This window comes from Stegostoma tigrinum, chromosome 3, assembly GCF_030684315.1.
Source record: "Stegostoma tigrinum isolate sSteTig4 chromosome 3, sSteTig4.hap1, whole genome shotgun sequence".
NCBI lineage: Eukaryota > Metazoa > Chordata > Chondrichthyes > Orectolobiformes > Stegostomatidae > Stegostoma > Stegostoma tigrinum.
Genome location: NC_081356.1, coordinates 87,360,206 through 87,387,551, shown reverse-complemented (window position 1 = coordinate 87,387,551; position 27,346 = coordinate 87,360,206). Strand labels below are relative to the sequence as shown.

Here is a 27,346-nt window from a genome sequence, read left to right as displayed (position 1 = left end):
GGTAATTACCTGGAAATCACTATCCACAAAGAGATTGCATGTGGAAGCAATTGACACTTTCACCTGGAAATTGATGTGCATCTGAAGGAAACTAACTTGCAGGCCTCCAGTCTCTGAGCAGGGGCGTGAGACTGGCTGGATTGCTTTACAGAGAGCCGGTATGGGTTTGATGTGCTGAATGGCCTCTTTCTGTGTCATAATTATTTATGGGAGTGAACAGATGCACACCTGCAGATGAGAAGTTGATGTCTATATGAAGGTATCCTAACGGTTACAAATGCTTTGGGTAATCTAAACAAGATCCTCATTGGACCACACAGTGTGGAGCTGGGGGAAAGCAGCAGGCCGGGCAGTATCAGAGGAGCAGGAAAGTTGACGTTTCAGGTCAGGGCCCTTCTTCTTCAGAGCGTCAACTTTCCTGCTTCTCTGAGGCTGCCTGCCTGCTGTTTTCCTCCAGCTCCACACTGTGTTGTCTCAGATTCCAGCACCTGCAGTTCTTGCTATCTCCTCATGGGACTTCTGTCCCTCACTGGGTGGAGGTCCTGCTGTTGGGGTGTGCTGGTCAATCTGAATAGCCGAAGCTCCATCAGTCCTTAAGCACCAGAGCTTCATAGTAGGCACTGCTAGGACTGTGAACAGACCTGGAAGAAGGCCACATGTATCCCAAATCCTAGAAAGTTTGCGAAAATCGTGCAAGGTGGGGGTTTTTTGGTAACTCTGGGAGGGAAGAAAGGGAGTGTGTTTTACAGAATGTGCCTTCTGAAGAAAACAAGGAATTGATAATTCCTCAGGGTTGCCCTTGCTGGGTAAGGGACACATACCAATTATAGCACCCTCCCCTTCTTTCCCATCGTTACAAGCACTTTTTTGAAAAAGCCACTATGAATCCCATTCCTGCACAACTATCCACATAGACCATATCGTTGGCACTGGCAATGTAATATTGGCACCCATTCAGCTTTTAACAAGCAGAATGGACCTTTGATTATTTACTTATGTATAGTGGGCAGGCTGTCCATTTGGGCACCCCGCCATCCCTCAAGGGTGAATTTGTGGGGTGTGGTGGGGAGAGGTGATGGACTAACCATCTAAATCTTAATGCATTCTCTCACCCTATAGGCTTGTGGTATTCTGCCTGAGCGCGCTATAAACTAGATTTTCCTGCCCGAATAATGAATTGCTGCCAACAAGCCAAAACCTGCCTTGTGTAAATGACTGTAGCTAATCCTTCTGAGATTCTCACCAATGATCATAAAGACTTTCAGAAGAACTTCAGAGGTACTCTGTGAGGAAGTTGTCGAAATACTGATGCTTTTGGGAGGTGAAAGCCCAATAGTAGCATACCACCCTTACTACTGGACAGTAAATCTTACTTTTTAAGCCTCACATAAATATGAGAACTTAAAAAATACAAATTCCTCACACCTTTGGGTCTTTCTGCTTCTTCAAAGTGACTTCCTGTGACTGCAAACAATAGATTTTTCTTGGGTAAGAGTATCACAGGATAGAAAGCAAAGACAGGCAAATAATGTTGGAATATGGACCAGCTATTATCTAGTTTAATGGTAGGACAGGTTGAAGGGGCTCAAGTGGTCCACTTCTGTTCGTATATTCTAATTCCTTTTTGCTTGAAATGCTGTGGCAGTCTGCTTTGTTCTCCAGGAATGGCAGACTTCAGTCTTAGTTACAGTGATCCCCCAAGAAGCCTAACCTGCCAGATAATGACCGCGTCACCCAAGGAACTATGTCCGGTGGCTGAAGAGCAGAACCACTGCCGGGCCTCCCTGCACTACTCCCCCCAAAAAAAACAGTAGAAGGTGAAATCTAGTCCTTAGTCTGACAGAAGAAGAAACAAAATATTTCATTTTAAACCATTACTTTTTGTTCTTTTCTCCTTTTATCTTGTACCATGTACTATAAAATGGATACCTGCCCAGAAACTCCCCATGATTCTGAAATTGATTTTGTTTACTACTATATGAGAATCACAGACACAAATTACATTTTGCTTTTTGAAGGTACCAAATTGGGTCTGCAATGTGCCATGTCACCTCCAAAACCTAAAGTAGCCTTATTGTAAGTCACTGAACACTCTGTTTGTAATGCAAACATTACTAAGACATTTTGATTTCATTTTATTTTACTAGATACTTCACCAGTTTTCTTTTCGAAGGTTACTAAGTATAGAAATAACTACTCTAAATATTACAGCAATAAGTAGGTAACATTCTGACAATTGACAGAGAAGAACAAGTTAGCGTTTTTAAAGTATGGATTCTATGTTTACAGGTATTTCAGTTCATAAAACAGTGAATTTATTTGTCTTCCAGGTGGAGCTGTTTTTTGATTCTATAAAGGAGCATAGCTCCCAACTAAGATGCACTCAGCTTGCCCTGGAAAGCATTCAGAAAAACATAAGGTGGTTGGAGAGGAATCTGGACGTCCTCAGAAGTTGGTTACTGAATATAATTGCAAATCCATAATGGATTTGACAAATCATTGATTGGTTCACAGTTCATTTCTTTCACTCCACTTCAATAGTTCCTGAATAGGAGATTTAACTTGTCATCTGATGATTGCCACTGTTAAAGCAAAGATTACCAGGCTGTAAAGAATGAAACAAATGGATTGATGTGTAACATATTATTCCTGCATAACCCTCGCAGTAATAACAAATTAATCTATAGACATGGGATGATATTAAAACTAAATCATGGCCTTTGCTTACCTCTCTTGAACATATGTTATGTTACATGAGGAATATATTTGTGATACACAAGCACTGCATTCATTTAAATTAACCATCTGTCCAAAGTAAGAGGAATATTTCATTATTTATTCACTGCTCTGGAAGACTTGTTTTACTGAATAGTTTGTATTGTGAAAATTTAGGTTATATTCATAAATGGAGATGGTGTTTAAAATAAATTTAGTTGAATTTACAATGCTTGAATTATATTCAAAACTAAATTATGTTCACTTTACCGGAAACTTGTCATTGCATACTTGGACTTTAGGTATCTTAAAAATGTGCTTCCACATAGCTTTAAATCAGCTCCATGAGCACTCTCTTCTGCAATTTTTTTCATACAATTCAGTTTCTCTACTTATCTCATTTCTCTATCCTACATTTATCCAATCCTCATCACAGCTATTCTCACGGCTTAGCTACTGCCAGTTGACTTGAATGAGATTGATAAAAGGTATGGGATTGCAGGCATTGCTTATCAGAATATAATCAATTTTTTTTAATGCAATTTCCATTTGTTTGCAAAATACTCCCATCTTAAGGAAAGTAAAAAATACAGTATATGCGGTGAAATCAATGTTAAATGGTTGATTGCTTGTAGATAGAATAAACAGTTTGATTCTTACAAAGTTTGGTGTCTTTATTTATGATTGAATGTTAGAAATAATGTGTTTGCATTTCAAGTCAAATGACAATCGGAAGCATACGAAATCGGAATGGGAATAGGCCATTTGCAAGTTAAACCTGCTCCACCATTAAATATAAGCATGGCTAGCCTTCAGCTTCAACTCCACTACCCTGTCTGCTCCTTAAAATCCCTTGATTTCCTGATAGATCAAACACCTACCAATCAATCACCGACACCAGAACTTGTTAAACTCTTTCCTGTAATGATTTGTTTTATGTTCATCCAAAAGTAAACTTGTTCCTTCTCAACAATTATTGAAGTGTTGTGCATCAAGAACTGCAAAATAGATGCAATTAAGTAGGATTACGTTTTGAATTTAGATATGCTTCTGATTCATGTTCATTATGAGAAGCTTAGATGTCGTAAAACGACAAAACATAGCAGCGGAGGTAGACCATTCAGATCATTGACTCTGCTTTGCCACTAATGAGGTCATGGCTGATGTGATAATCCTCAACTCCATTTTCCTGCATTATCCCCTGCATACTCTTTGATTCCATCATAGGTTAAAAATCTGTCCATCTCAGCCTTTAACCTCGACAGCCATATGTGGTAAGGAATTTTACACATTCACTATTTTCTGACAGAAGAAGTTCCTCTTCATCTCTGCCTTAAATCGGTGACCCTTTACCCTGAGATTATGCTCTTTGGTTCTAGATTTTCCCACAAGTGGAAACAATGTCTCCATATCTACCCAGTCAAGTCCCCTAAGAATTTTGAATATCTGTATAAGATTGCCTGTCATTCTTCTAAGCTGAGTACAGTTTCAACCAACTTAACCTCTCCTCATATGAAAATCATAACGTACCCAGAATCAACCTAGTGAACATTTTTTCTGAACTACCTCCAATTCCATTATGTCTTTCCTTGGATTAGGGATACAAAACTGTTCACAAAATCCTAGGTAAGGTCTAATTAATTCCTTATAGTTACCAAAATGTTCCTATTTAGATATTCAATTGCCTTTGATTTAAAGGCCAAACATTTGCCTTCCATATGACCTGGCGAACTGGAATGCTTTTTTTTGTGATTGATGTTTGTGGATTCTCAAATCTCTCTATGCTGCAGCTTTCTGCAGTCTTTCACCATTTAAATAATGTTCAACTCCTCTATTCTTCCTTTCAAAGTGTATAACCTCACAAACTCCAACATTTTTTAACTTATTCATTTTGTGGGATGTGGCTGAGGCTGGCGGGCCAGCATTTCTGGTCCATTCCTAGTTGGCCTTGAGAAGGTGATGGTGAGCTGCCTTCTCGAACCGCTGCAGTCGTCCTGCTGTGGGTTGACCCACAGTGCTATGAGGGAGAGAATTCCAGGATTTTGACCCAGCGCTAGTAAAGAAGTGCCAAAAGATTTCCCAGTCAGAATGGTGAGTGGCTTGGAGGGGGTGGTGTTCCCATATACCTGCTGCCCTTGATTTTCTAGATGGGTTGTTGTCGATTCAGATGGTGCAGTCTGGGCATCTTTAAATTTCTGCATTGTATCTTGTAGATAGTCACATGCTGCAGCTACTAAGTGTTGGTGGTGGAGGGAGTGGATGTTTGTGGATACAGTGCCAATCAAGCGGGCTGATTTGTCCTAAGTGGTTTCAAACTTCTTGAGCATTGTTGGGGCTGCACTCATCCAGGCAAGTTGGGATTATTCCATCACACTCCTGACTTGTGCCTTATTGATGGTGGACAGGCTTTCAGGAGTCAGAAGGTGAGTTACTCGCCTCAGCATGTGGTACAGCCAATTTTTCATCATAAACTGCTTTGTATTTTTTGAGGAATCTCACTTTATGTCTCTGTCGGTCTGTCTCCAGATATGAAAATACAGTGTCTAAATTCTCTAATATCTCCAAATGTATTAATCTCATAGGAGAAAGTTCTTTTTGCAATTTCTCCAATTCTCTTTGGCTCTTCTTATTTCTTCCTCTACTGCACTTGGTACTTCACACTTCTGTACATTCTCATTGCCTTCTCTACTGGTGTCATTTTAACATCTTCATATGATAATCGATTTTTTCCCTATGATCTGGAGTATCAATTTAATATGTTATGTCACTAATCCTTTTAATTATTTCATAGGGACGATTGAATTTTGCTTTAAATGACTAACTTTGCAAAGTCAATGGTACCAAAATTTCATCTCCTGCTTTAAAAATTATGGTTGTCATGTGTTTATCCTTCCACTCTTGCATCCTGTTTTGGAAAGTTTTCCAATGTTCCCATGAAACTCTACATGATCTGATGACCTTCTGAGAAATGTGGGCACATGCTCATTCCTTTGTAAGTACATGTACCAGTTTAGCACAGTTGTCTCCAACCCAAACTTCTCACTCACAAACTGAATGTTAAATTTTACCATGTTCATAGTCACTGTTCCTTAGGAAATAGTCTACTCTCAGATCATTAAAACCTACCTCTTTTAGCTTTAGAAATGTAAAGTTCACTTTTTAGCATGAAGTATCTTCCTGTTTGTTTCATTCCATTTTTGATTTATCCACACTTTATTGTTTGACATTCCTGATTCTGAACTCTTTCTTCCTAACAACTTGCTGCCTTGCAAAGTATCTGAAAATGAAAACATTCGAGTATGGAAGACATGCGTTAGAATATTAGTATGAGAAGTCTATGGTTGGTAATATTGGTGACTGTAATTCCGAATCCGGTCTTTTTGAGACTTTCTTGGAGAACTTTACAAATTATGTAAAACATACAAGAGCACTTGTATAATACATTTGATTACTGCAAGATTTGCCTTTTAATAATTTTGACTCTGATGCACGATGTGGTGTTCAGCGGTGTAGAACAAAGAAGATCGAGGGTTCATGAATATGCTGCAAATCTTTTGATGTAAAACAGCCAGGAATTATAGATCGCCAGTGAAGTCAGGCAAGGTCAGAGTGAAGCTTCATATTTTGTGTAGTTGGGTAAATTCATAGCTAACCACTATGAAACAGCAACATGCAAACAGCCGGAGCAACCCAAATAAAAGCGAGGTTGGGGAAGAACCAACAAGCTCCCCGCAGTCAACATGTTTGAATCACAATAGCTAGAAAGGCTGGCGCAGAGTGTAGCTCCCAACAGCAGGACCGTGTTTACTTCGACAGATTACAACAAATAGAAAACCGCGTCTGCAAACCACAGGTCGCTCTGCAGTATGTAGCTCGTCGATCGACCTACAGCGCCTGGAGGAGGAACAGCTTGCAAGTGCAGAAGAGGAAGGAAATACAAGTTAAGATGGTCGACATCTGGCTGTCTTTCTTAAACTGTGAGATTTGCAAAGATGACCACATAAGGAAGAGTTGCCTGGTCGTTCAGGAGGCCTTGTACATTTAAAAATGTCCTCAAGGAAAGAGTAGGTGACATTTCAGCTGGCCCAGTCAGGATGTATTTATTGCTGTAGTCAGTAGGTGTTGTAGTACGGGCGGCTTGTTTATATCGTTGCCACAGTCTCCAATACTGCGTGCCTGGGTTTGCTGAGAAGGATCGGGATTAAGAGCGGAAGGCCACAGGCACAGCCATGGAGCCAGGTTTTCAGAGCGGTGAGTACACCAGGCTCAGTGTTGTCTGCCGATTTGTGACATCGTCTTTGTATCAATAGGTGGGTAAGAAATGTCACAAAGTTAGTAGCAAACTGTTGGGCGAAGGACCCCATGGAAATATTTGAAAGGGCAGACAAACATGCATCATCCAGTCTCAAAGCTGATACTGTGAAATCTAATTTTGCTTTTCAATTGGGGAACACAGGCAATTCATTTTGATGCTCGACTCGGGCATTGATCTGTCTGTTTATTTTTCCACCGTACGTGAAGTCTGTTTAACGCCCTCATTTCACGTTCTTTTAGGGACAAGCTGATGCACGTAGATAAATCACTCCATTCCCACTTTCCTGACTGGTTCCAACCTTTCCCTTAACCGCCATCCCACGCTTTCCCTTTCAATGGGAGTTTACCTCCAACCTCTGGAACAAACGGGATTTCTTGGAGCCGGGGTGGTTCACGTCTACAGTTACACACAGGTGTAATAAATGTAGGGCAGAAATCTGTTCAGAAAGTCACTTCATGTAGGTGGTTTTTGACCTGCAGACATTAACTGAAAGACTCCTTTGTTACAGACTTGAACTTTTTTTTGCAAGTTCTTTCTATCTTCTTGTATTCCATATCTGTTATTGCTGGGACGGCTCTTTTATGGTGGTATTTTATAATGCAACCGCCTGCTTCTGTGGAAGGTTTCATAAACGTTATTTCCAATGCTGTTTAAAACTAACTCCTGCTTCTCGTTTTACGTCTTTCTGCCAGCCGTTCCGAATCATAACTACGATTGACCATTCATGTTGCAAAACATTCTCCATTTCTGACTTGCAAGTCTTGCGAGTCTGCATTTGTGTATAGTAAAGGGAAATTTAAATTTTGGCCATAATTAACCTTATAAAATCCCATGGAAAAACTGCAAGTTACAAAGAGTTTGTATTTGTGGAAGCTCTTAAAATGAGTTTGGATATCATCCCAACCATTTATTCTGTGATTTGAATGACGGAAGCAATAGCTCACAATTATACAATATGTAAATTTTGCTGACAATATTGCAACTAAATGAAGACTTTCAATTTGATCTTTTCACGACTAAATCGAGCAATAACAGTATTAGAAGTCTAATGCAATAATTTTCACGTGATTTAAGAAAAGCTGATTTTTCAGTTCGCAACAGTTCCTTTCATTTGTGATTCCTTATTCAAAATGATGGCTTATGAGTTCAGATGGCATTGTGTTTGGAGGGAGGACAGTTTGCTTGCACTATTTATGATTGATGGGCCGCACCCTCGCTATGAAAGCAGCTGTCGTGCTTATCCAAGTCCCAAAGTGTGCAATATTCCTGTCTACTTGTGGTCATGAATTGTAAGTTTTCACGATAGTTTTTTTTTCAATTTAAAAATTCAAATTCTTAAAACTTTGAACAAGAATTATAAAACTTGTAGTAGAAAATTAATAGAATCCATAAGTAATGCACCTTGGTGTAGTTTCCGTTCGTGTACATTGGTGCAACATCCAGTCTGCTCAGCCAAGCTCCAGCAAATTGCATGATTGAAGTGTGAGAAGAGGATCTTACTGGAAGCTGAAGAAACACAATCTGGTAAAATGTTGGCCTCTTTTTTGACTTCGTATCTGGCAGTCCCCTAGCCTTAGATGTATCGTACATTCCTATTTTTGTCACACTTGCACCTGATTGGCTCACATTTTATCTCCCTTAAACAGCCAACTGACGGTGCGTAAACACCAAATGTGAATGGTGTCTGATGCCATCATTTCTGTCCAGGACTGAGGATGGGTGGAAGCAATGAATCGAACACATAAAATCTAATAATGACAGAAGCAAGTCAGATCAATAAAATTACTGCAAAATAATCTCTTGAAAAATCTTTCAGCTCCTGTGTTTTGTTTGTCGTTATTCAGTATGTAAACTTCAGGTTTCACCTACAATAAAAGAATATTTTAAACAATATTCCTGCTTTTAGCTAAATTTAAGTTTGCTGATTTGCACTGTTTCAGTCCTGCAACAGCTTTTTGTTTAAAATTCTCCTCATTTTTGATCCGTCTGTGGTCTTGCTCTTTATTTCTGTGTTGTGCTTGAAGGTCAATTTGTGCCTTAGAAGATGTTAATTTGTGCTTTGTGGCTTCATCTATTATATACATAAACTGATGATATGGGTACAATATTGAGATGATTTTGTTTCCAGCTATTTTGGGGTTTTCTTACCGTGCTATTTGTTTATTTTTAGGTTTCCTATTCATGTGTGCTGTTACTGATTTGTCAACATCTATTGTTGCCCTTTCTTCAGTTTTGTATGCGCAACTACTGATTTGCATTGTGTATGAGTCTGGAAACAATTTTTGTTTTGTAAGTCCGTGAACATTGTATTGTGTATGTTGTTTAACAAACAGATGTGTTTTTAATGGCCAGTATGATTGATCAAGTATTGACCATCTCTGAACTTGGCATTTAAACCTTACGTCTTGTCTCCAGGCAGAGAAAAGCCGAGAGAACTAACTACAAAGGAAATTTTGTTTTAGAAATGGTGAATATGATTTGCATTTGGATAAAAATGCTGTAACAAGATGAAAAACCCAATTATTCTTGATGACTTGGCTAAAAAGAAATTAAACGGACATGCATGAATATAAATTGAGATCTTGCCCGCATTCCTGCTGCTTTGGTATACTGCCATTGTTTGATTATTAACATACATTTAAATTACTTTGTAAATTCTTTTTATCTTGTTTGCCAGCATTCAAAAATCTGATTGTCTTTGAATTAATATTGCTGCCAATGGCATGTTTTAAGAGCACATTTATTTGGGGGAGTGTGCTTTAATGATGAACTTGTGAGAAGGCTGAAGTTATTGCCTACAGTCCATGCCACAACGTTTTTTTTCCCCCCTAACTTCTGACTCTATCCCTCTCATTTACAACTGCCTAAAATTGAACCAACCACACCTTTCAACCTTGGTGTGACATTTAACCCCAGGGTAAGCTTCTGATCACATATCTACATCCTCACAAAAATTAAGATTTACTATGCCTACCTGCATAATTGCCCAAATCCACAACTCTGCAGATGTCAAATGGCTGTCTTTTCAAAGCCTCGTCCAGAGGACCGGAGGACAGCTAATGCTCGAATATGCCCAAGAGGGTGCAGAGAAAATTTACAAGAAGGCTAGAGATTTTCACTTATCAAGAAAGATTGGATAGACAGAGATGACAAGGTGTGGACCTGGATGAACGCAGCAGGCTAGACAGCATCAGAGTAGCAGGAAAGCTGACATTTCGGGTCTGGACCCTTTAGAAGAAGGGTGTTACCTTGTTATCTCAGACTCCAGCAATGGCAGTTCCTACTATCTTGGATGGACAGGGGTTGTTTTCCTTAGAGCCCAGGAGATTCAGAGGAAACATAAATTATGAGAGGCTAAGGCAGAAAAAACCGGAAGAAACCTTTCCCTTTGATGGAGGGATCAGTGACCAGGGGTTATGGATTTATGGTAAGATTTAGAGGAGATGCGAGGAAAAGCATTTTCACCCAGAGAGTGGTGAGCATATGCAACTTGCAGCCTATAAAGGCAGTAGAGCAGAACTGCTCATAATATTTAAGAAGTATTTAGGTGTGCAGTTGTGAAGCCAAGGCACACCAGGCTATGAGCCAAGTGCTGGAAAACAGAATTAGAATAGTTAGATGGTTGTTTTTGACTGGCACAGACTCGATGAGCTGAAGGGTCTTTTTCCATGCTGTAGATCTCTATGACTCTGTGATTCATTTCTGTTTTTTATTACCTTTTAAAGTAGACTATTCCAACACATTCTTAGGTTAGCCTCTCATCTTCCATTCTCTGTAAACTCCAGGTCATTCTGTGTTCTCTTTTGCATGTGTCTTGATGTACAATAAGCCCTGCTCACCTATCACAGCTGTGCTATTTGTTGACATTGGCACCCAGTTAGGCAATGCCTTAATTTTTAAATTTTAATCTTATTCTCAAATCTCACCTTCATTGTCTTTCTCATTGTAACCTCTTCCAATGACAAGCCCTCAATTTCTCCAGTTGTTGCTTTTTGTTAATGCAAATTTTAACCCTCCACCATTAGTGACTGCTTTCAGTCTCTCTTGGCCCTAAGTTTTCTCTCCTTTGCTTTGTTTTTGTTCCTTCTCTGCTTTTGGGTGGCAACTGTTCATGATCATGTCAATCATGCTTCTAGACATATGCTTTGTTTCTTTTTGTTTTGACTTGTCTCACCACTAGTCATGGCCTTACACCATGAGCCTCTTTATTATTCAATCTCTCTCACACTCCACCCTGTTGCAGACCTCACCTTTCGTTCATTGCGTTCCACCGTCATGTTAATTTCCTCAAAAAATGTTACATTTCTAACATTGCCCAATTCTGATGAAAAATCACAGACTTAGGAAAGAAAATCCTACACTTTTCTGCTTAATCTTTAAGGTGCTTTTTAAACATTTCTCTTCATTAAGCTTTTCACCTAAGACCTTCTTTATATGGCTGTCACTTTTGTTGTGATAATGCTCCAGTGAAGCACCTTAGGATATCTGCTACAGTAAGGCTGCTTGAAGATCAAATTTGTTTGGTGTCTTTAGGAATGCGTTGTTACCGTTCAATTGTATAAATTATTTGAAGATGCTGCTGGCTAAAAAAATCATGAAGTAAATGTGCAATATATTGATTAAATTTAATCCAGCCAAGTGAATGGGAATTATTTGATATGGCATTGATCGCGTCCATTTATTAGTCTATTTTTCATTGATTTCTGCAAGGTTTGCAGCCTGGGTTTCACTTCTGTGATTTAATAAACCTACTGACACTGGTCTTTCAAATTCTTCAGCTGTGTGTGATTCATTGCTAATGCAAGTGTATTAGCTTGGTTTCTGAGCCACTTAAAGAACAGTGCACAAAATGTCGGCAAATATTCCTGTTTGGTACAAAGTACAACATTGTCGCAAGATTTCACCCTTTTAAATGCAATTTCAAGCCGTGACGAAATGCGTATTTCAGTTGTTTAGATTGCTATTCAGAACAGAGCAGGCCAAGCAGCATCTTAGGAGCGGGGAAGCTGATGTTTCGGGCCTAGACCCTTCGGTGTAGGCCCAAAATGTCAGCTTTCCTGCTCCTTAGATGCTGCTTGGCCTGCTGTGTTCATCCATCTCCACACCTTGTTATAACTTAGGGGATCATTGGTGGAACTTCAGGAAATTGAAATCATCAGGAGTAAAAAATGCATTGAATAAAATTGACGGATTAACTCCATCAAACCCCCAGGATCTGATGGTCTTTTTCCTAGTTCTCAAAGAGGATGTTTCAGAAATAATGGATACACAGTATTATTCTGCAAAATTTCCTAGATTATAGTACAGTTCTTATGGATGAGTGACTGTAAATATGGTATCTCAGTTGAAGGAAGGAGAGAAGAGAAAAAACAGAGAACTACAGACCAATTAGCCAATTGGGATTTAAGAATAGAATTATCAAAAGATTATTTAGAGACCATTGATGACCTGTCCCCTTTGGTGGTATGAACAGCTTAGTGTCCATATCTAAGCAAGGCTGCATTGCCTTGGAAGTCGGGCAGTGGAAATTCATGGGGTTAGTTCACTTGATTAGTCTCTGGGATGAAAGTATTATCCTGTGATAGTTGAATAAGTTTGGTGAATATGCTGAGAAGTTTAAAAGTATGAATGGTGATATCATGGAAACACACAAGTTGCTGAGGGGAGTTGGCTTACTGAGAGGTTGTTTCCTTTGGCTAAGAAGTTTAGAACATTGGGAAAGCGCCGACAATCAGTTAATCAGTTTGGACAAAGATTAGGACAAAATGCACTCAAATGGTTGCCATTTTTTGGAAGTGTCTACTTCGAAGATTGTGGATTATCCACTTTAAACATACTCAATAATGAGATAATTACATTACTGATCATTTCAGGAATTAAGGAAAGTGACAAGCGGGCAGGAAAATGGAATTGAGACAGAGGTCAGCCAGAATTGCATTGAAAGCAGGAAAGCACACATGGCCTTATGTTTTTAGAGAGAAAAATGGGGAAGATTTGGGGGAAAAAAACTCTTGTATTGATCATAAAATCTGACTTGACAATTTGGACACACTTAGCCCTTTCTTAGCCGTGCAATTCTAAGACTAGCAGCAAGATTGTAAAAGGTTAAACTTGGCTCTGCCACAATTTGTGTAGTTGACAGCTTCAAAATAAATTAACCTGCCATTGTCCTTTTATCTCTCAAATATTGTATACTAATTTTGACATTATATTATGCAGATTTTATTTTGAACCTCCAATATCCATTTGCGAACCTTGCATTGATGAGTCTCTCTTCCTGTCCTTTCATACCCTTCCCCCACTGTAGCATAAGTTAGGCAGTGCAAAGACTCAACTGAACAGACAGAATTTACTTTCTGGATTGTAATTATTAAAATATGTTGGGTGAATATCAGGTGGATAAAGTTTTTGGACCCAGGGAATGAAATTTAGGGCCTATGCCAGATGTCAGACCGCAATCTCCAGCCCCCAAATTGCAGCCCTATTAACCTAAATCATTTTTGTTCTTAATCACCTCCCCAAGAATTTGCTAGCTGCAGCTTTATCACTCCTCAGATCTGAAGAGTAGCTTTGCAATGTCTAACACACAGCTTTAAGGTCATTTCATTATGTGGGACGCCTGCAATGTACACTACTAAACTATATCATTTCAAACAACCATAAATCCTATTTTTACAGCTGGTTTGGCTGGACACCTGTGGTCTGCTTCAATTGTGTTGCATTTGAGGCTTCAGGTAACTACTTATCACTGTGCGTTGGATCCCAATAACAATCAGTTGCAAACAAGGTATAGAATTGTACACAACATAAGGCAGCTGAAAGTCAGTATGACATTTGGGAATTGTAACTATACACCACATGACATTTTCACCAGGCTGGAGTAGATCCAGCCCAAGGATTCATCACTCTTGACAAACATTATTGTTCTAATTGACTGCTATCTCAAATTGCATGACAAGGCTAAAGGAGTAAATATAAAGTTTAGTTCACAGTTAGGCACAATACTTCTTTGACAGCTGCATTTTGGGGATCTACTTGTAATTTTATGAAGCAGGTAAAAGAAAGCCAATGTTTCTTACATAGGAGTTCAATGTTTTTGAATTAATATTAAAACATTTAGGAGCCCCTGGGATTTGTTTAAAATACTGGTGGAAATTTGCAATCCCAACAGGATTCCTCCAATGGAGTTAGCTCAAAATAACTTGTCATTAATTTAGATTACCAAAGCTTGGAGGCATAAGTGTTTTGATTCAAAGATCACTGGATGATGTCTTTATTCCAAGACTGCTCAAAGAACCGAGTCTCCCTTCAAGTTTGACTGTGCCCTTGGGGAGCAAATTTCAGAGCAAAAACCAGTGTCATGAAAGGAGATGTTTCTGGCCCTTTGTTTTATTATGAGAGAAAAGATTTGTGTTGTGTTCTGTTATGTTGAAAGAAGCTTCAGGACTGCTTATATTGAGCTAACTAGGTAAATGGATAGTGATTACAAAGATAGGGTGAAAATTTCTGCAAGTGACCCAATAATAGCTCATTAATGAAGTATGTTTGGTCTTTCAGAAAACCACACAGAAACATGGTACATCAAAAAATCTTTTGATGATCAGAATACAGACAGTAAGGACAGATGAAAGTGGAGCTCTTCCCCTGATTAGATAGGGCCTTGAATTAAGACAAAAACCACAAAACCTGTGTGGCCTAGCAGATGTGTGCTTCTTGGTATTGGTATCTGAAGTTACTGGGCAAAGAGGCCATCAGTATTTTGTGTTTTGACTTCTGTCAAATATACCATCTTGTAATGTTAACCATAGCTCAAATTACCCACCTTGTTCCTTTCTGCTGTATCTATTCCTGGCTGATTTACTGAGTAGCATTTTCGGAAATTTTGTTGCCTGTCATTTGCCACTCAGCTAGGATATGGTTGGTAGATTAGGTGTGAGCTGTTTGTTTTAGGGCAAATACAATAGAAATATCTCTGAAATAACGTGAACCTCTGAGAATTTTTTTCTTGCCCTCACTGCTGTTGTGACCTTACCAGACATGTCTTCAAAGTGGTACTTGAGCTATAAACTTGTATGGCTTTCAATTTAATAGGAATCAACAGCATAGCTTTATAACTTAAACAAGGTAAAGGTTAGTTTATTACATAACTTTGACTGAAAGCTGTTAAGAAGTGGTGGTAAGAACTGTCGATGCTGGAGTCAGAGACAACAGTGTGGAATTGGAGGAACACAGCAGGCCAGGCAGCATCAGAGGAGCAGGAGAGTTGACGTTTCAGGCCAGGACCCTTCTTTTCTGAATCTGCTGATGCTGCCTGGCCTGCTGTGTTCCTCCAACTCCATATTGTGTTGTCTAAGAAAGAAGTAGTACTAATATTAGTTAGAGTATCGATACAGATGTTTGAAATAGCTGCACAGGGGCTGGTATCCCATCACCAAGTCACCCTTTGTTTACTGTGACCAGCCAGCTCGGAGTCAGTCCCCTGAGCTGAGGAGAGCCCAGATCCCCAGTATTGGTCAGCCAAGGATTTCCTGATTGGCCCAAGTTAACAACCCCAATCAAGGGTCTGGTAGTCAAAAAAATCCACCTGGTTCCAATCACTACACAATAAAAGTAGTACAGATAAAAGGCACTTAGAAAGATGGGAATATGGTCAGTCTCTATTATCCTTGCAAACTTGTTTGAAGATTTCTCTTTCCAAAGTGAGGGGAATTGAAAAACTTGAAGTCAAAATTTAGGTATGCTAGCTTCTGTAGTTGATTAGTTGGAAGTTGCATTGCCCAGCGATCTGAGTAGAAGAGGTTCTGGCATGGATTGAAGGCTCCTCTATTTTGCTTTTACAATATTTCTGATTGTGTCCCATAGTTGCCTGTTTCAGCGTAAGCCTTTAGCTGGCTTCCCTTCCTGTTCCCTCAGAGGAGAACACTTTCTTTTTGATGGCATATCTCAGAGTTCTTGTTGGAATTCTTCTCAAAATGGCGTCTTATGGCCTGCCATATCAAAACCAAAGTAAAATGGCTGCAATGTAAATTTCAAGTAAGCAAATGTTCCATAAAGTGAAGTAAAATATGCTGGACTTCCCTGTAGTGTCCTTACTTTCTCTTGGGAGCTATGAATCCTTGCAGTTTTTAGAAGGGCCTATTGTATTGCTCAAGAATTAATTGAATTCTGCATTTCTTTGTTTTGTGAGGAAGAGATCCACTGTCCTGTTGGCTGCACTCAGATCATGTGGTTCAACACAGATTGTCCAATATGGTGCATTTAACTATTGGCCCATCACAATGATGGGTAGTGTTTATAAATATTCAAGGAAGGTTCTCTATTCTGTTCTGTTAGTGGAGGTCCACAAATAACTAGTTTGCTGATATCCATAAGTTTGTAGCAATTGTTATGACCAGGTGGAGAAATGATGAATCGGCTTCTCACATTTCAATGTCTACAGTTGACCATAACATAGATTTATGCTTTGTTTTTAACTGGAAGGTATACCCAATGATATAATATCTAGCGCAAAAAGAGGTTGAAACAACAATACAGTTTAAAGTCCTTATGGGTTTCTTGAGGTGTTAAGTTTTAACCTGAGACCATAATTGTTTACGTGGTACATTAAATCAACATCAGTCATGAATATTTCAGTTGTCCTTAGAGTTCTCTCTTATGATAGTTATTCTTAATCTATCATGTCGGCAGGTTCTTTTTTCTTCTTAAGAGACAGAGAAACGGAGTTTTCTCCATCTTCAGTTCAGCAATCACAAAATATCCGTCTGTCAAAAGCACCTGCTTGAGATACAAGCATAACTTATTTCCAGGTTTTTCTACTGTTGTTGAGATTGCAACTCCAAAATTTCCATGAAGGTTTAAAACAAATCAGTAGATGAGAAGAGATAATGGGAACTGCAGATGCTGGAGAATCCAAGACAACAAAATGTGAGGCTGGATGAACACAGCAGGCCAAGCAGCATCTCAGGAGCACAAAAGCTGACGTTTCGGGTCTAGACCCTTCATCAGAGAGGAGGGTCTAGGCCTGAAACGTCAGCTTTTGTGCTCCTGAGATGCTGCTTGGCCTGCTGTGTTCATCCAGCCTCACATTTTGTTGTCAGTAGATGAGAATCTCCTCACACTGGACTGAACAGATATAAGTGCCTTTTACTGGCATGTCATTTCGGTTCAGAAGATTTCATTTATTCCACAAAGGAAAACAGAAATTGCTAGAAAAGCTCAGCAGGTCCGGCAGCATCTGTGGAGAGAAATCAGAGCTAATGTTTCGGGTCCGGTGACCCTTCCTCAGAACTGATTTATTCCACATACGTTTCATGAAGCTTCACTAACTTGTATGGTCAGGTGATTGGCGTAACCATGTTAATTCAGTGTTTTTGACCTTCTTTTAGGAATAGATGGCATTTCACAGCATGACAACAGCAAGCTTTAAAACCAGATGATGGAATTTGAAACCAATAGCTCATATTTCATCACCATTGTGACAAAATAAAAGTTGACTAATTTTTCCAAGTTTTTTTTAAAGAGTATTCTCGAGGACACACCTGAGATTGTGTGCTGTACTAAATTTGAATCTGAATGAAAATCAGGCCACATCATTTAAAAGACTTAATTTTGAATTGTTTCACTTAAATTATGTCCATAGATTCAAACATCAATAAGGGTTCAAAATCTATGGGCATTGAGGGACTTTGCCCATTGGCCATCAGATGAAAACCGGGGATAAAAACCTTCAAGGTGTTACCCCTATACATTATTTCCTTACACATTTTGGTTTGGGACTGAACAAATGAGGTTGCAGGTGTCTTGTGGAGAGCAGGAAAATAAAGTAACCGTGTGATTGATGGAATTGTGAGTTTAAGTGAAACAGAATCTGTAAGGAGCTACTCCATAAACTGCAGATTCAGTCTTTCCCATGCTGGCTGTCTCCCTCATAGGTTCCCACTCTGCAAATGTTAGAGATCTAAAATAAAAACAAAATGTGCTGGAGAAGCTCAGCAGCTCTGGCAGCATCTGTAGAAAGGGAAACAGAGTTAACGTTTCAAGTCTGATATGACTCTTCTTCGGGACAAAGGTTCAGAACCTCTCTCCCACTCTTGCTGGTCCTCCACACAGCATCTATGATTGGATTTTTGACTTCCAGATGGGTAAAAGCAATTTTTCCATTTTCTGATTCAAGTGCATTTTGGATTCAGACTTAATTATTTATATCTAAGGAGCCCCTGTAAACCAAAATATAGCTTTCAAAAGTCAAAAGTTGTGCTTGAGAAAATCTCAATAACGGTCTTTGAAAAAGAACACAAAAAATAGAAGCATAGTGCAAGAATAGGCAATTCAGCATGCTCCATCATTCATTATGGTCACAGCTGATCTCACCATGGCCTCAGCTCCACTTTTCTGCCCACTCATAACCATTCAACCTATTGCCAGTTAAAAATCTGTCTACTTCCTCCTTAAGTTTTCTGAACGTCCTGGCATCCTTTCCACTTTGGGATAGTGAGTTTCACAGATTCATGATTCTTTGACAGAAGTAATTCCTCAACACAGTTTTAAATCTGTGACCTATTATCCAAAAACTGTGACCCCTCATTCTAGATTGCCCCACAAGAGGAAACATCCAGTCTACTTCTACTTTGTCAATGCTGTAATATTTTATATACCTCAATTCGATCACCTGTCATTCTTCTAAACACCAGAGAGTATAAATCTAAATGGCTCAATCTCTCTTAAGACCTAAACTCTGCAATCTCTGCCCATAAGACAAATGTTTCATTGGTGAATCAATGTAGCAAACTTCCTCTGAACTGCCTTCGATACAACTACATTCTTCCTTAAGTAAATTACAAAAAATGTATACAGTACTCTAGGTGTCATATCACTGATGCTTTGTACAGTTATAGCAGTGCTTCCCTAATTTTATACTCTATTCCTTTAGCAATAAATACTAAAATTTCATTTGCCTTCCTTATAAGCTGCTGCACTTGCATGTTTTCTACAATTCACGTACAAAGACACCCAGATCCCTCTGCACCAAAGCACTCTGACATTTCTTGATTTACATAGTTAGTTGCCATCTTATTCTTCGGATTCGCTCTTATCCTTTTAAACTCTATCTGCCAGATTTTGGCCCATTTACCCAACCTATTCATATCCATTTGTAAATTTCTTATTTGTTCATTGCAACTTGCATTCCCATCTATTTTCGGTCACCTGCAAATTTAACTATAGTTCCTTCTATTCCTGCATGCTAGTAATTCATATCGATTGTAAATAGGTGGGGCCTGAAAACTTATTTTGAATCCTGACACTAATCACACTGTGTTATGATTTTGCTGTAATACTTGGTGAGCTATCTACTGTTTCAGCAGTTTCTGTGTACTAAATTTTATTGGAGGCAAGAATAGAATATCAATAAGCTAATCTGTTGGCCTTTAAATTTGCTTTAAGAAGTTTGTATCAAGTCTTTCTTTAAATTTCACGCTGGATCACTTTGGCTAATTAAGTTGATTTTTTAGCCCTGTTGCTGTGTGTTTTTAAATGTATTTCAGAAATAAAATCTGGATGTTTTGAGATCGAGTAAATGAAATCTATTCTGCTGATGCTGTGTGCCTCATGATCTGAAGTTCAATGTTGTGTTTATAATGTTTCCTCTATCTATAGGATCCTGTTTCTGTAGCAACTATTGCAGCTGGGGGGAAACCAATTATTCTGCAGGCCGCCCTTCAAATATTTTTATGTACATGTGGTCATGGTGTACAATTTGGGTGAAAGGCACTGTGTGATTGGAGCAACAAACAACATCTAACTATAAATACTCTAACTAATGACTGACTGCTGTAATTGGAGGCAAATACAGGAATACTGTGATCGTGACCAGGCCTCCAAAAATATGACAAAAATAACAATAATAATAGTGATATTTAATTTTAGTTTCCTTTTATTATGAAAAGTGGAAATGCAAGCTTCAATATGCCCTGGAACCCTTTCAGTCTTGAGTATGTGTAAATTTGCAGATGTCTCCTTGCACATTATGTTTTAATTTTTTCTAGTTTATTATGAGGAAGGACAGTTGTTTTGAGGAATTATCCATTGATGTTGCTAATGTCTTTGCTTTCTGTTTTCATGTTTAGTCATTTCTGTATGTAGGTGGAGAAGCGTGACATTACTGGCCAATTAGAGCTCTTGCACTCTGGAAAAACAAAGTTACATTTGCTTACGCTCACCCTAGTTACTTCTCTGAGTCGGGCTTCCATATTTCACAATCCACTATATTTGCTTGGTCAGGATTCAAGCACATCAGGCTTAATTCTACTTTGTCAAGACTCCTCACTGTTTCAGAATCTTCCTCGAAAACAACAGATGTTCACTTTCTCTGCTGCCATCCTTTCTCCACAGACTCCTGTCCATCACTGATGCATTAACTTCTGATCCCAAAGCAATTGCAGTGATTTTGTGGACATTTTTGACACTGATACTTTGAGAATGTGGTAAACTCCATCTGTTGCAATGATCCTTACTTATAGAACACTGAATCCATAGCTTTCTCCACTTTCTCTCATCTTACCCTGTCCTCTCTACAGACTCCCCTTTATTTCTGAAGCATCCAAAGATTTGTCCTTCTTCCTATTCCAGACCTACACGAACCGTATTGGTTACATTTCTGAAATGTGGCATTAGACTTTCCATGTATACTGATGCCGGATATTATTGATGAGATGATGGTGGAGTGGGAATGTCGCTGAACCAGTAATCCAGAGGCCCAGGCTAATATTCTTGGGACACGGGTTTGAATCCCAGCACAGTAGCTAGTGGAATGTAAAAATAAACCTGGAATTGAAAGCTAGTTTCAATGAGCATGAACTGTCATTAATTGTTAATAACCTCATCTAGTTCACTATTGTTCTCTTACGGACAAATTTTCTGTTGTTACCTTGTTTGGGCTCTGTGATTCTGGACCCACAGCAAAGGATTTGCATCTCTTAACAGCCTTCTGAAATGGCCTCGTAAGCCCTTTAGTTCAAGGGCAATTAGGGTTGGGCAATGCTCGTGTTCCATGCAAGAATAAAGAATATTAGCTCTGCTTACCCACTATTTTTCTTGATCCTTTTGTTGTCTTCCTTTTATCAGGCGGCCGATCCAGTGCCTAAACTTGGATAAGCAACAATTTCTTACAAGTAGAAGTTGGAAATGTTTATCTTTACTGCTCCAACTGCTGTTCACAAACTCTATTCCCTCACCAATTATTGACCACACCGCCTTTACTCATGGATTGTTGTCACAGAGAGGAGAAAATTCTTTAGAATATAAAACATTAGAAATTTTTTTTATCCAGAAGATTGGGAACTTATTTATGAATGTACTGAAAGTTGACCGATATCCTTTCAGTTTCCGAAGGATATGAGGGACCTGGTCAAAGATGATGCTAATGAGTGAATGCTACAACAGGTTTAAAGCACCATATAGCTGACTCCTGCTCCTGACTCTTGTGGTAAGTTAGGTTTATGCATGTGTTGTTCTAATCTTAATCATCGATCATTAATCCTTAAATAGAAATCTGAACACTCCATGATTAACCTACAGAACAATTCACAGGATTTCACATTTTTAATGCAATAAAACTTTATTGCAGATTAAGAAGAATGAGGTAATGCTGGTGTTGTTAACACAGTGGTTTATAACTAACCATGCTATGAACACAGTTTTGCTCATGTTCTCCCTTGTACACTACAAGGATTTTGAAGTTTCAGTCACCATTCAGGACCAAACCAATGGTGTGCCACAGGCCTCTGGAATCAGTCTAATTCCCTTCTATATTCCAGCCTTCTGTGAGGTACAAAATTTAATGGAAATCCTTTCATTTAAGATTTTGGTCAAGTGATCATCCACATTCTATTCAAAATTTCATGACTGAATTTCCCAGCTTAAAATTGGCCTTTACTTGTGTTCTGCATGGTAACCAGTGTAGATTTCTCCCTTTTAGCCCCTTTTTAATGATGCATCCTTACCACAGTCGCTTTACTTAAAGATACATTGGATAGATTTGCTGCCACTGTCCACCTTTTACGTTCGGATCTAAAGGATCTAATCTTGTGTGGTAGAGGAAAACCAATCATTAGCCTAACCAGAATAAGCTGTTATGTAAATTATTGCATGATAGCATTCAGATTAAAGTTACTGTTTGTACACTAGATATTATTACTGACTATGAGGGAGATCTTGATGTCTTCCTCAAGATCCAGAGCAGTCTGTTGCATGGGTCCATATGATGTCAGTGCCCAGTACATTCCAAAACGTTAACCCATTCAGACCTTTACAGTGTTATACAACAGCACCCAACTATGCCAAATCTTCTAGCTTCTTTCCCTCTGATAAATTTCAACACTCCAAACTGACTGACTTCTGCCATGAGGTAAATTGGTTTTCCCTGTGAGGAGGACTATACATTTCCTCCTGTATTTTAAATGAAAGACGTCATCCAGCTGACATTCAACTTTGCTGTCAAAAAATACAATCTGAGCTTGATACTACCCATGTCTCATGTGGTGAAAGAGAAGATTAGTATTTTCTCTGAACTAAAAATCATCTTCTGGTTGCCCCGATCCAGTGAGCTGTAGACTACCTCTAAACCTATGCTGCAGCTACCTTTCTTGAGATATGCCAGCTAAATGAAACAAAAACAAGCTTCCAACTCCTACAATCAACTCCTATGTCAATGACACATACTTTGGAAGGCTTCTCAAAGAGAAATGCATATTCATTATTTTGTCTTCAAATTTGATTCTGTAACCCAAATGAATAATTTATGTTGGTAATGGAGTTAATGGCTGTCTCGAATTTTAGTCCCTTCAAAGAAGTTTCCTTTCTGAACAATTGCTCTAAACCTCTCTTCATGTGGGAACTACATGCATAATTCAAATCTTCCCTTAAATGAAGTTGAATTTAAATTTGTCAAACTGCCTTGGTGCAATATGGATCCATATTCATACAGCATTAACCTGGGCATTTGGCTTTACGTTTCCGTGAAACTATCACAATGCTACCATCACCCCCTTTCATTTACATCAGAGCTGTGATTATTAATTTCTTGTCGTGACGTCCCAGTTATCTCCAGCTATAACATTCATTCCTAAAACTCATTCTAAAGCATATGAATTATAAATTAGATGTCACAGCACTAGGGTTTGAACATATTTTAATTTTCATGACTGAAGACTGAACTGTGCTGGGCAAATCGATGGAATAAAATCCAGCTGTCATGGGGGATTGCTGACTGTGTGGATACATTGTAAAGATGCAGTGGTATGGTGTGTTCAGTGAGTAGATATTGAAATATATGTGTCTGTTTTCAACAGTATTCTGAGCAGCGTGAGTGAGATACTTGTGATCCTGTTATGCCCTGACTTTAGAAGGAAGCAAAACTATTTTTTTTAAAACTAGATTTTGCTGAAAGAATTAAAAATGACATTTGATTTTTTTTTGAACGGATGGATTCAATGCATGCGCTACTTCAGGAAATTATAATCAACATAATGTCAATTCCAGTTGAAAATATTCTTATATGTAAACTCTTTAAATTCCACTAATGACAAAAGGTGTGATTCTCCTGAACAAATCCAGCCTTTCATTTTATATTGAGCTCAGTTATTCGAGATAGCTCCACACTGACCCAAAAGTAGCAAATTCTAAGCAAGTGTGTGAAGTGTTGAGCAGCAAGGAGCATAGATGTTATACTAACATTTGAAATAGCAGTAATATTTGGCCCTTCAAGCCTGCTCTGCTGTTCAGTAATGGTGGCCTGTTAGTTAATTGTTAGCACTGCTGCCTCACAGTGCCAGAGACCCTGGGTTTGTGTGGTTTCCATTGGATGCTCATGTTTCCTCCCACAAAAGGACATGAGAGGCAAATTTGTAGTGCAGAGGGTGGTTCATGTGTGGAATGAACTTCCAGAGAAAGTAGTGGATGCAGGCACAGCTACAACAATGTTTAAAACACGTTTGGATAAGTATATGAATAGGTAAGGCTTGGAGGGATATGGGCCAGAGGTAGGCAAGTGGGACTAGTTTAGTTTGGAATTATGGTCAATGTGGACTGATTGGACCAAAGGGTCTGTTTCCATGCTGTCTGACTGTGTGATTCTGTGTCCAGATTGGGTGGATTAGCCATGTTAAGTTGCCCCAAAGTGCCCAGGGATGTGCATGATAGGCCGATTAGCTGTGGTAAATGGGGACATATGGAGATAGGTAGGGGATGCTGGGTCTGGGTGGGATGCTGTTCAGATTGTACAGGTTTGATGGGCCTAAAGGGCTCTTTCCACACTCTAGATAGTCTATGATTCAATAAATAATGCCTAGGCTGATCTGTTTCTTTTTGAATCCCACATTCTCATCTACTCTCAATAACATTTTGATTTAATACCAAATAAAAATCTACTTCCACCTTAAAAATATTTAATTGACCATGCCTTCTGAGGCAGAGAGTTCCAAAGTTGTACAATGTCCAGAGGTAACATTTCTCCTCATCCTCTGTTTTGAAAATATGTTCTCTAATTTTTAAACAGTGCTTCCTAATTCTGGACTCATCCACAAAATCCTTTCATCATCATCTTGTCAAGCCCATTCAGGATCTTATACACTTCAAATAATTGAACGTCTCACTCTTCTACACTCAAGCTGAAAGAGCCCAACCTCTTCTCAAAAGACAATCCATTCACTTCAGTTTCCAACCCAGTAAATTTCCCCGAACCTTCATTTTTCAAATATGAACTCTAAAGCTATATATATAGTAATAGAAACATGACTTTGCCAATGCCATGTGTAACTGAAGCACAACATCCTTATTTTTATGTTCATTCCTCTTGTAACAAAATATAATATCCTGTTTGCCTGTTTGATTATAAGCTGTACCTGTGTACTTTTTTTTGTGACTCATGCAGTGGAACATTTCAATCCCTCTGCACTACAGTTTTCTGCAGCCACATTACATTTAATTAATACTCTGCTTTAATATTCTTCCTGCCGAAGCAGACAACTTCGCATTTTCCCACATTATACTCCGTATGCCAAATTATTATCAAATCATTCAATTATTTTATATCTATCTGCGATCTCCTTATATCTTCACAAAATTAAAAATAATTCAGTGCAACATAACAAGCAAGCTTATTTTTCTACCCAGTTTTGAAGATCATGCTTTTTTTAAACTTGTCAATTTTTTTCCTTCCCTAATCACTGTCATTTGGCCATACATTATTACACTGAGACTGCATTTAGATTTCTACCATGGTCATTGAGTCACATATTAGACTGTAAATGGAATGGGTTGAGGTACAGGCTCCTAATTTTTCCACCATCTCTGCATTTGTGCACTTAGCTATGTTTTAAATTTTCCGAAACAACATTGTCAAATGCAGAATCTCTTCAAATGCACATGAAACCAACCATTAAGGCCTTAATGTGCTGATGTATTCTCCATTTTTAAAAAGCTTTTAACACTACTAATCTGAATTGCCAGCCGATTTCACAAATCTCAGTGTGCTTTAAAAGCAGAAGTATCCTACATACTGAAGCAAGATGGTGAAGGACAGAACTGGTGCTTGGCCTTTACACAATTTTTATAAACATTTATGTATAACAAACCACAATGTACTGATTCGCCTTCCTGTCCAATCATGACAGATTTGATCTGTTTCTACCTATAAAAACATAAGGGAATCCTCAGTTGATGAGCACCACCAGTATGAAATTGTGGTAAATATTTGGTTTACAGATATCTTTCAGGGGAGGAGAGTTACATAGTGATGGGCTACCTGTGACTGCAGACCCAGAACACTTTGGTTAAATCTAAACTGCCCCCTTAAATGTCCCTAGGAAGCCACTTCGCTATATTAAACTGATACAGTGTTACAGCAATTCATGGAGATGGTGAGAAGAAATTAGGGATAGGCAGTAAATGCTGGCCTAGCTCACTTGCCAAAAAAATCTTTTAAAATGACAAAGTATTTGTCAAGAAATTAATAATTCACAAGTTTTATTCTGTATCCACCCTATTCACATCCCAGAATTTATCAGTTAACTGTAATCCTTACAACCAACTTCTGTGCACTATATAAACATATAAAAAGTGGATAGACAGATAGCTACAAATACGAATTACGGTGGCCTCAAGATCCTACACAAGCCTTATCACATTGCCAGAGAAAGTAAGAACTGCAGATGCTGGAGAATCTGAGATAACAAAGTGTAGAGCTGGATGAACACAGCAGGCCAAGCAGCATCAGAGGAGCAGGAAGACTGACATTTTGGGCCTAGACCCTTCTTCAGATATGCTGAACAATGGCCTAGGCCCGAAACATCAGACTTCCTGCTCCTCTGATGCTGCTTGGCCTGCTGTGTTCATCCACCTCTACACCTTGTTATCACATTGCAATATCTGTTTATTGGCAAGAAAGAGGGCATGTTGTAAAGTTGAAAAAAGTCCTCGGTTGACTGCAAATGAACAGTATGAAAGCTAAAAAAACACTGTCGTGCTTCATAGGATCAGGTGCAACATACCTGAGCCACCAAATAGCGGGTGAAGGTATCCACTCTTTGCAAGGGCCTTAAATATACCAAAGGAAGAGATCTCAACCATGGGTAAGTAGATTGTTGACAGACCGATGGCATAAATGAGCTTAGCCTGAGCTGTCTAGCTGATATATCAAGCTTACTATCTTTTTCCCGACCCTTCCATCAACTGCACTCTGAGACGAATATTGAAACAATTAAATTTGAATGTGGTCTGCTTCTTGACATTAATGATTGCCCTCTTCCTTAGTTTCTTTGAAATGTTATATATGTCAGAGCAACCTGGTTACTGGTGATTATTGGTGAAAATAAAGGCAATTGCTTCATTCAAATCACCTTGACCTCAAGTTCCAGAATGTCCTCGCGATAAACAAAATAGCGGAATGTGTCATCTGTTAAGTGTTAATATATATGATTGGTTTTAGTACTAACTTGAAATGGTGTCTCTAAAAATAGTTTCTGCTTTATTTTGTCATCTCTAACTGCAGCCTTTTACACTACGTCAGTGCACTACACACTTTGTTGTGGTGCATTACCTAATTCAGGAATGAATGTAGAATTCTACAAAATAACCCCTCTGGCATGTTTTACCTTCTTCTTCATTCTGTGGTCTCCTTCCTTTCAAATTTACCTCAACATTCTCCTGCAAAGAGTGGATACCTTCACCAGCGATTTAATAACTCACGGCTGTAGCACTTGACCCCATGAAGCAACAACACTTGTGTTTTTTAGCTTTGATACCATACTCTTGCAGTCAACA

The 27,346-nt window shown here is 38.8% G+C and overlaps 2 protein-coding genes across 3 annotated transcripts in view; both read left to right on the top strand.

Moving 5' to 3' along the window:
* The window catches only part of erap2 (endoplasmic reticulum aminopeptidase 2), a 71,454-nt gene extending 68,099 nt beyond the window's left edge, over positions 1 to 3,355 (top strand). The window contains exon 19 of the mRNA XM_048526895.2: positions 2,331 to 3,355. Within this exon, the coding sequence (XP_048382852.1) occupies positions 2,331 to 2,483 (153 nt within the window). The 3' untranslated portion in view covers positions 2,484 to 3,355. The remainder of the gene's footprint in view (positions 1 to 2,330) is intronic.
* A 2,946-nt stretch (positions 3,356 to 6,301) lies between these two features.
* lnpep (leucyl/cystinyl aminopeptidase) overlaps positions 6,302 to 27,346 on the top strand; it is a 96,014-nt gene continuing 74,969 nt past the window's right edge. Inside the window, exon 1 of one of the 2 annotated variants that reach the window (XM_048526890.2) lies at positions 6,302 to 6,966. In XM_048526890.2, the coding sequence (XP_048382847.2) occupies positions 6,945 to 6,966 (22 nt within the window). In that variant the 5' untranslated portion in view covers positions 6,302 to 6,944. Of the gene's footprint in view, positions 6,967 to 9,758; positions 10,458 to 27,346 lie in introns of those variants that run through there. The other variant, XM_048526889.2, reaches the window with a different exon arrangement.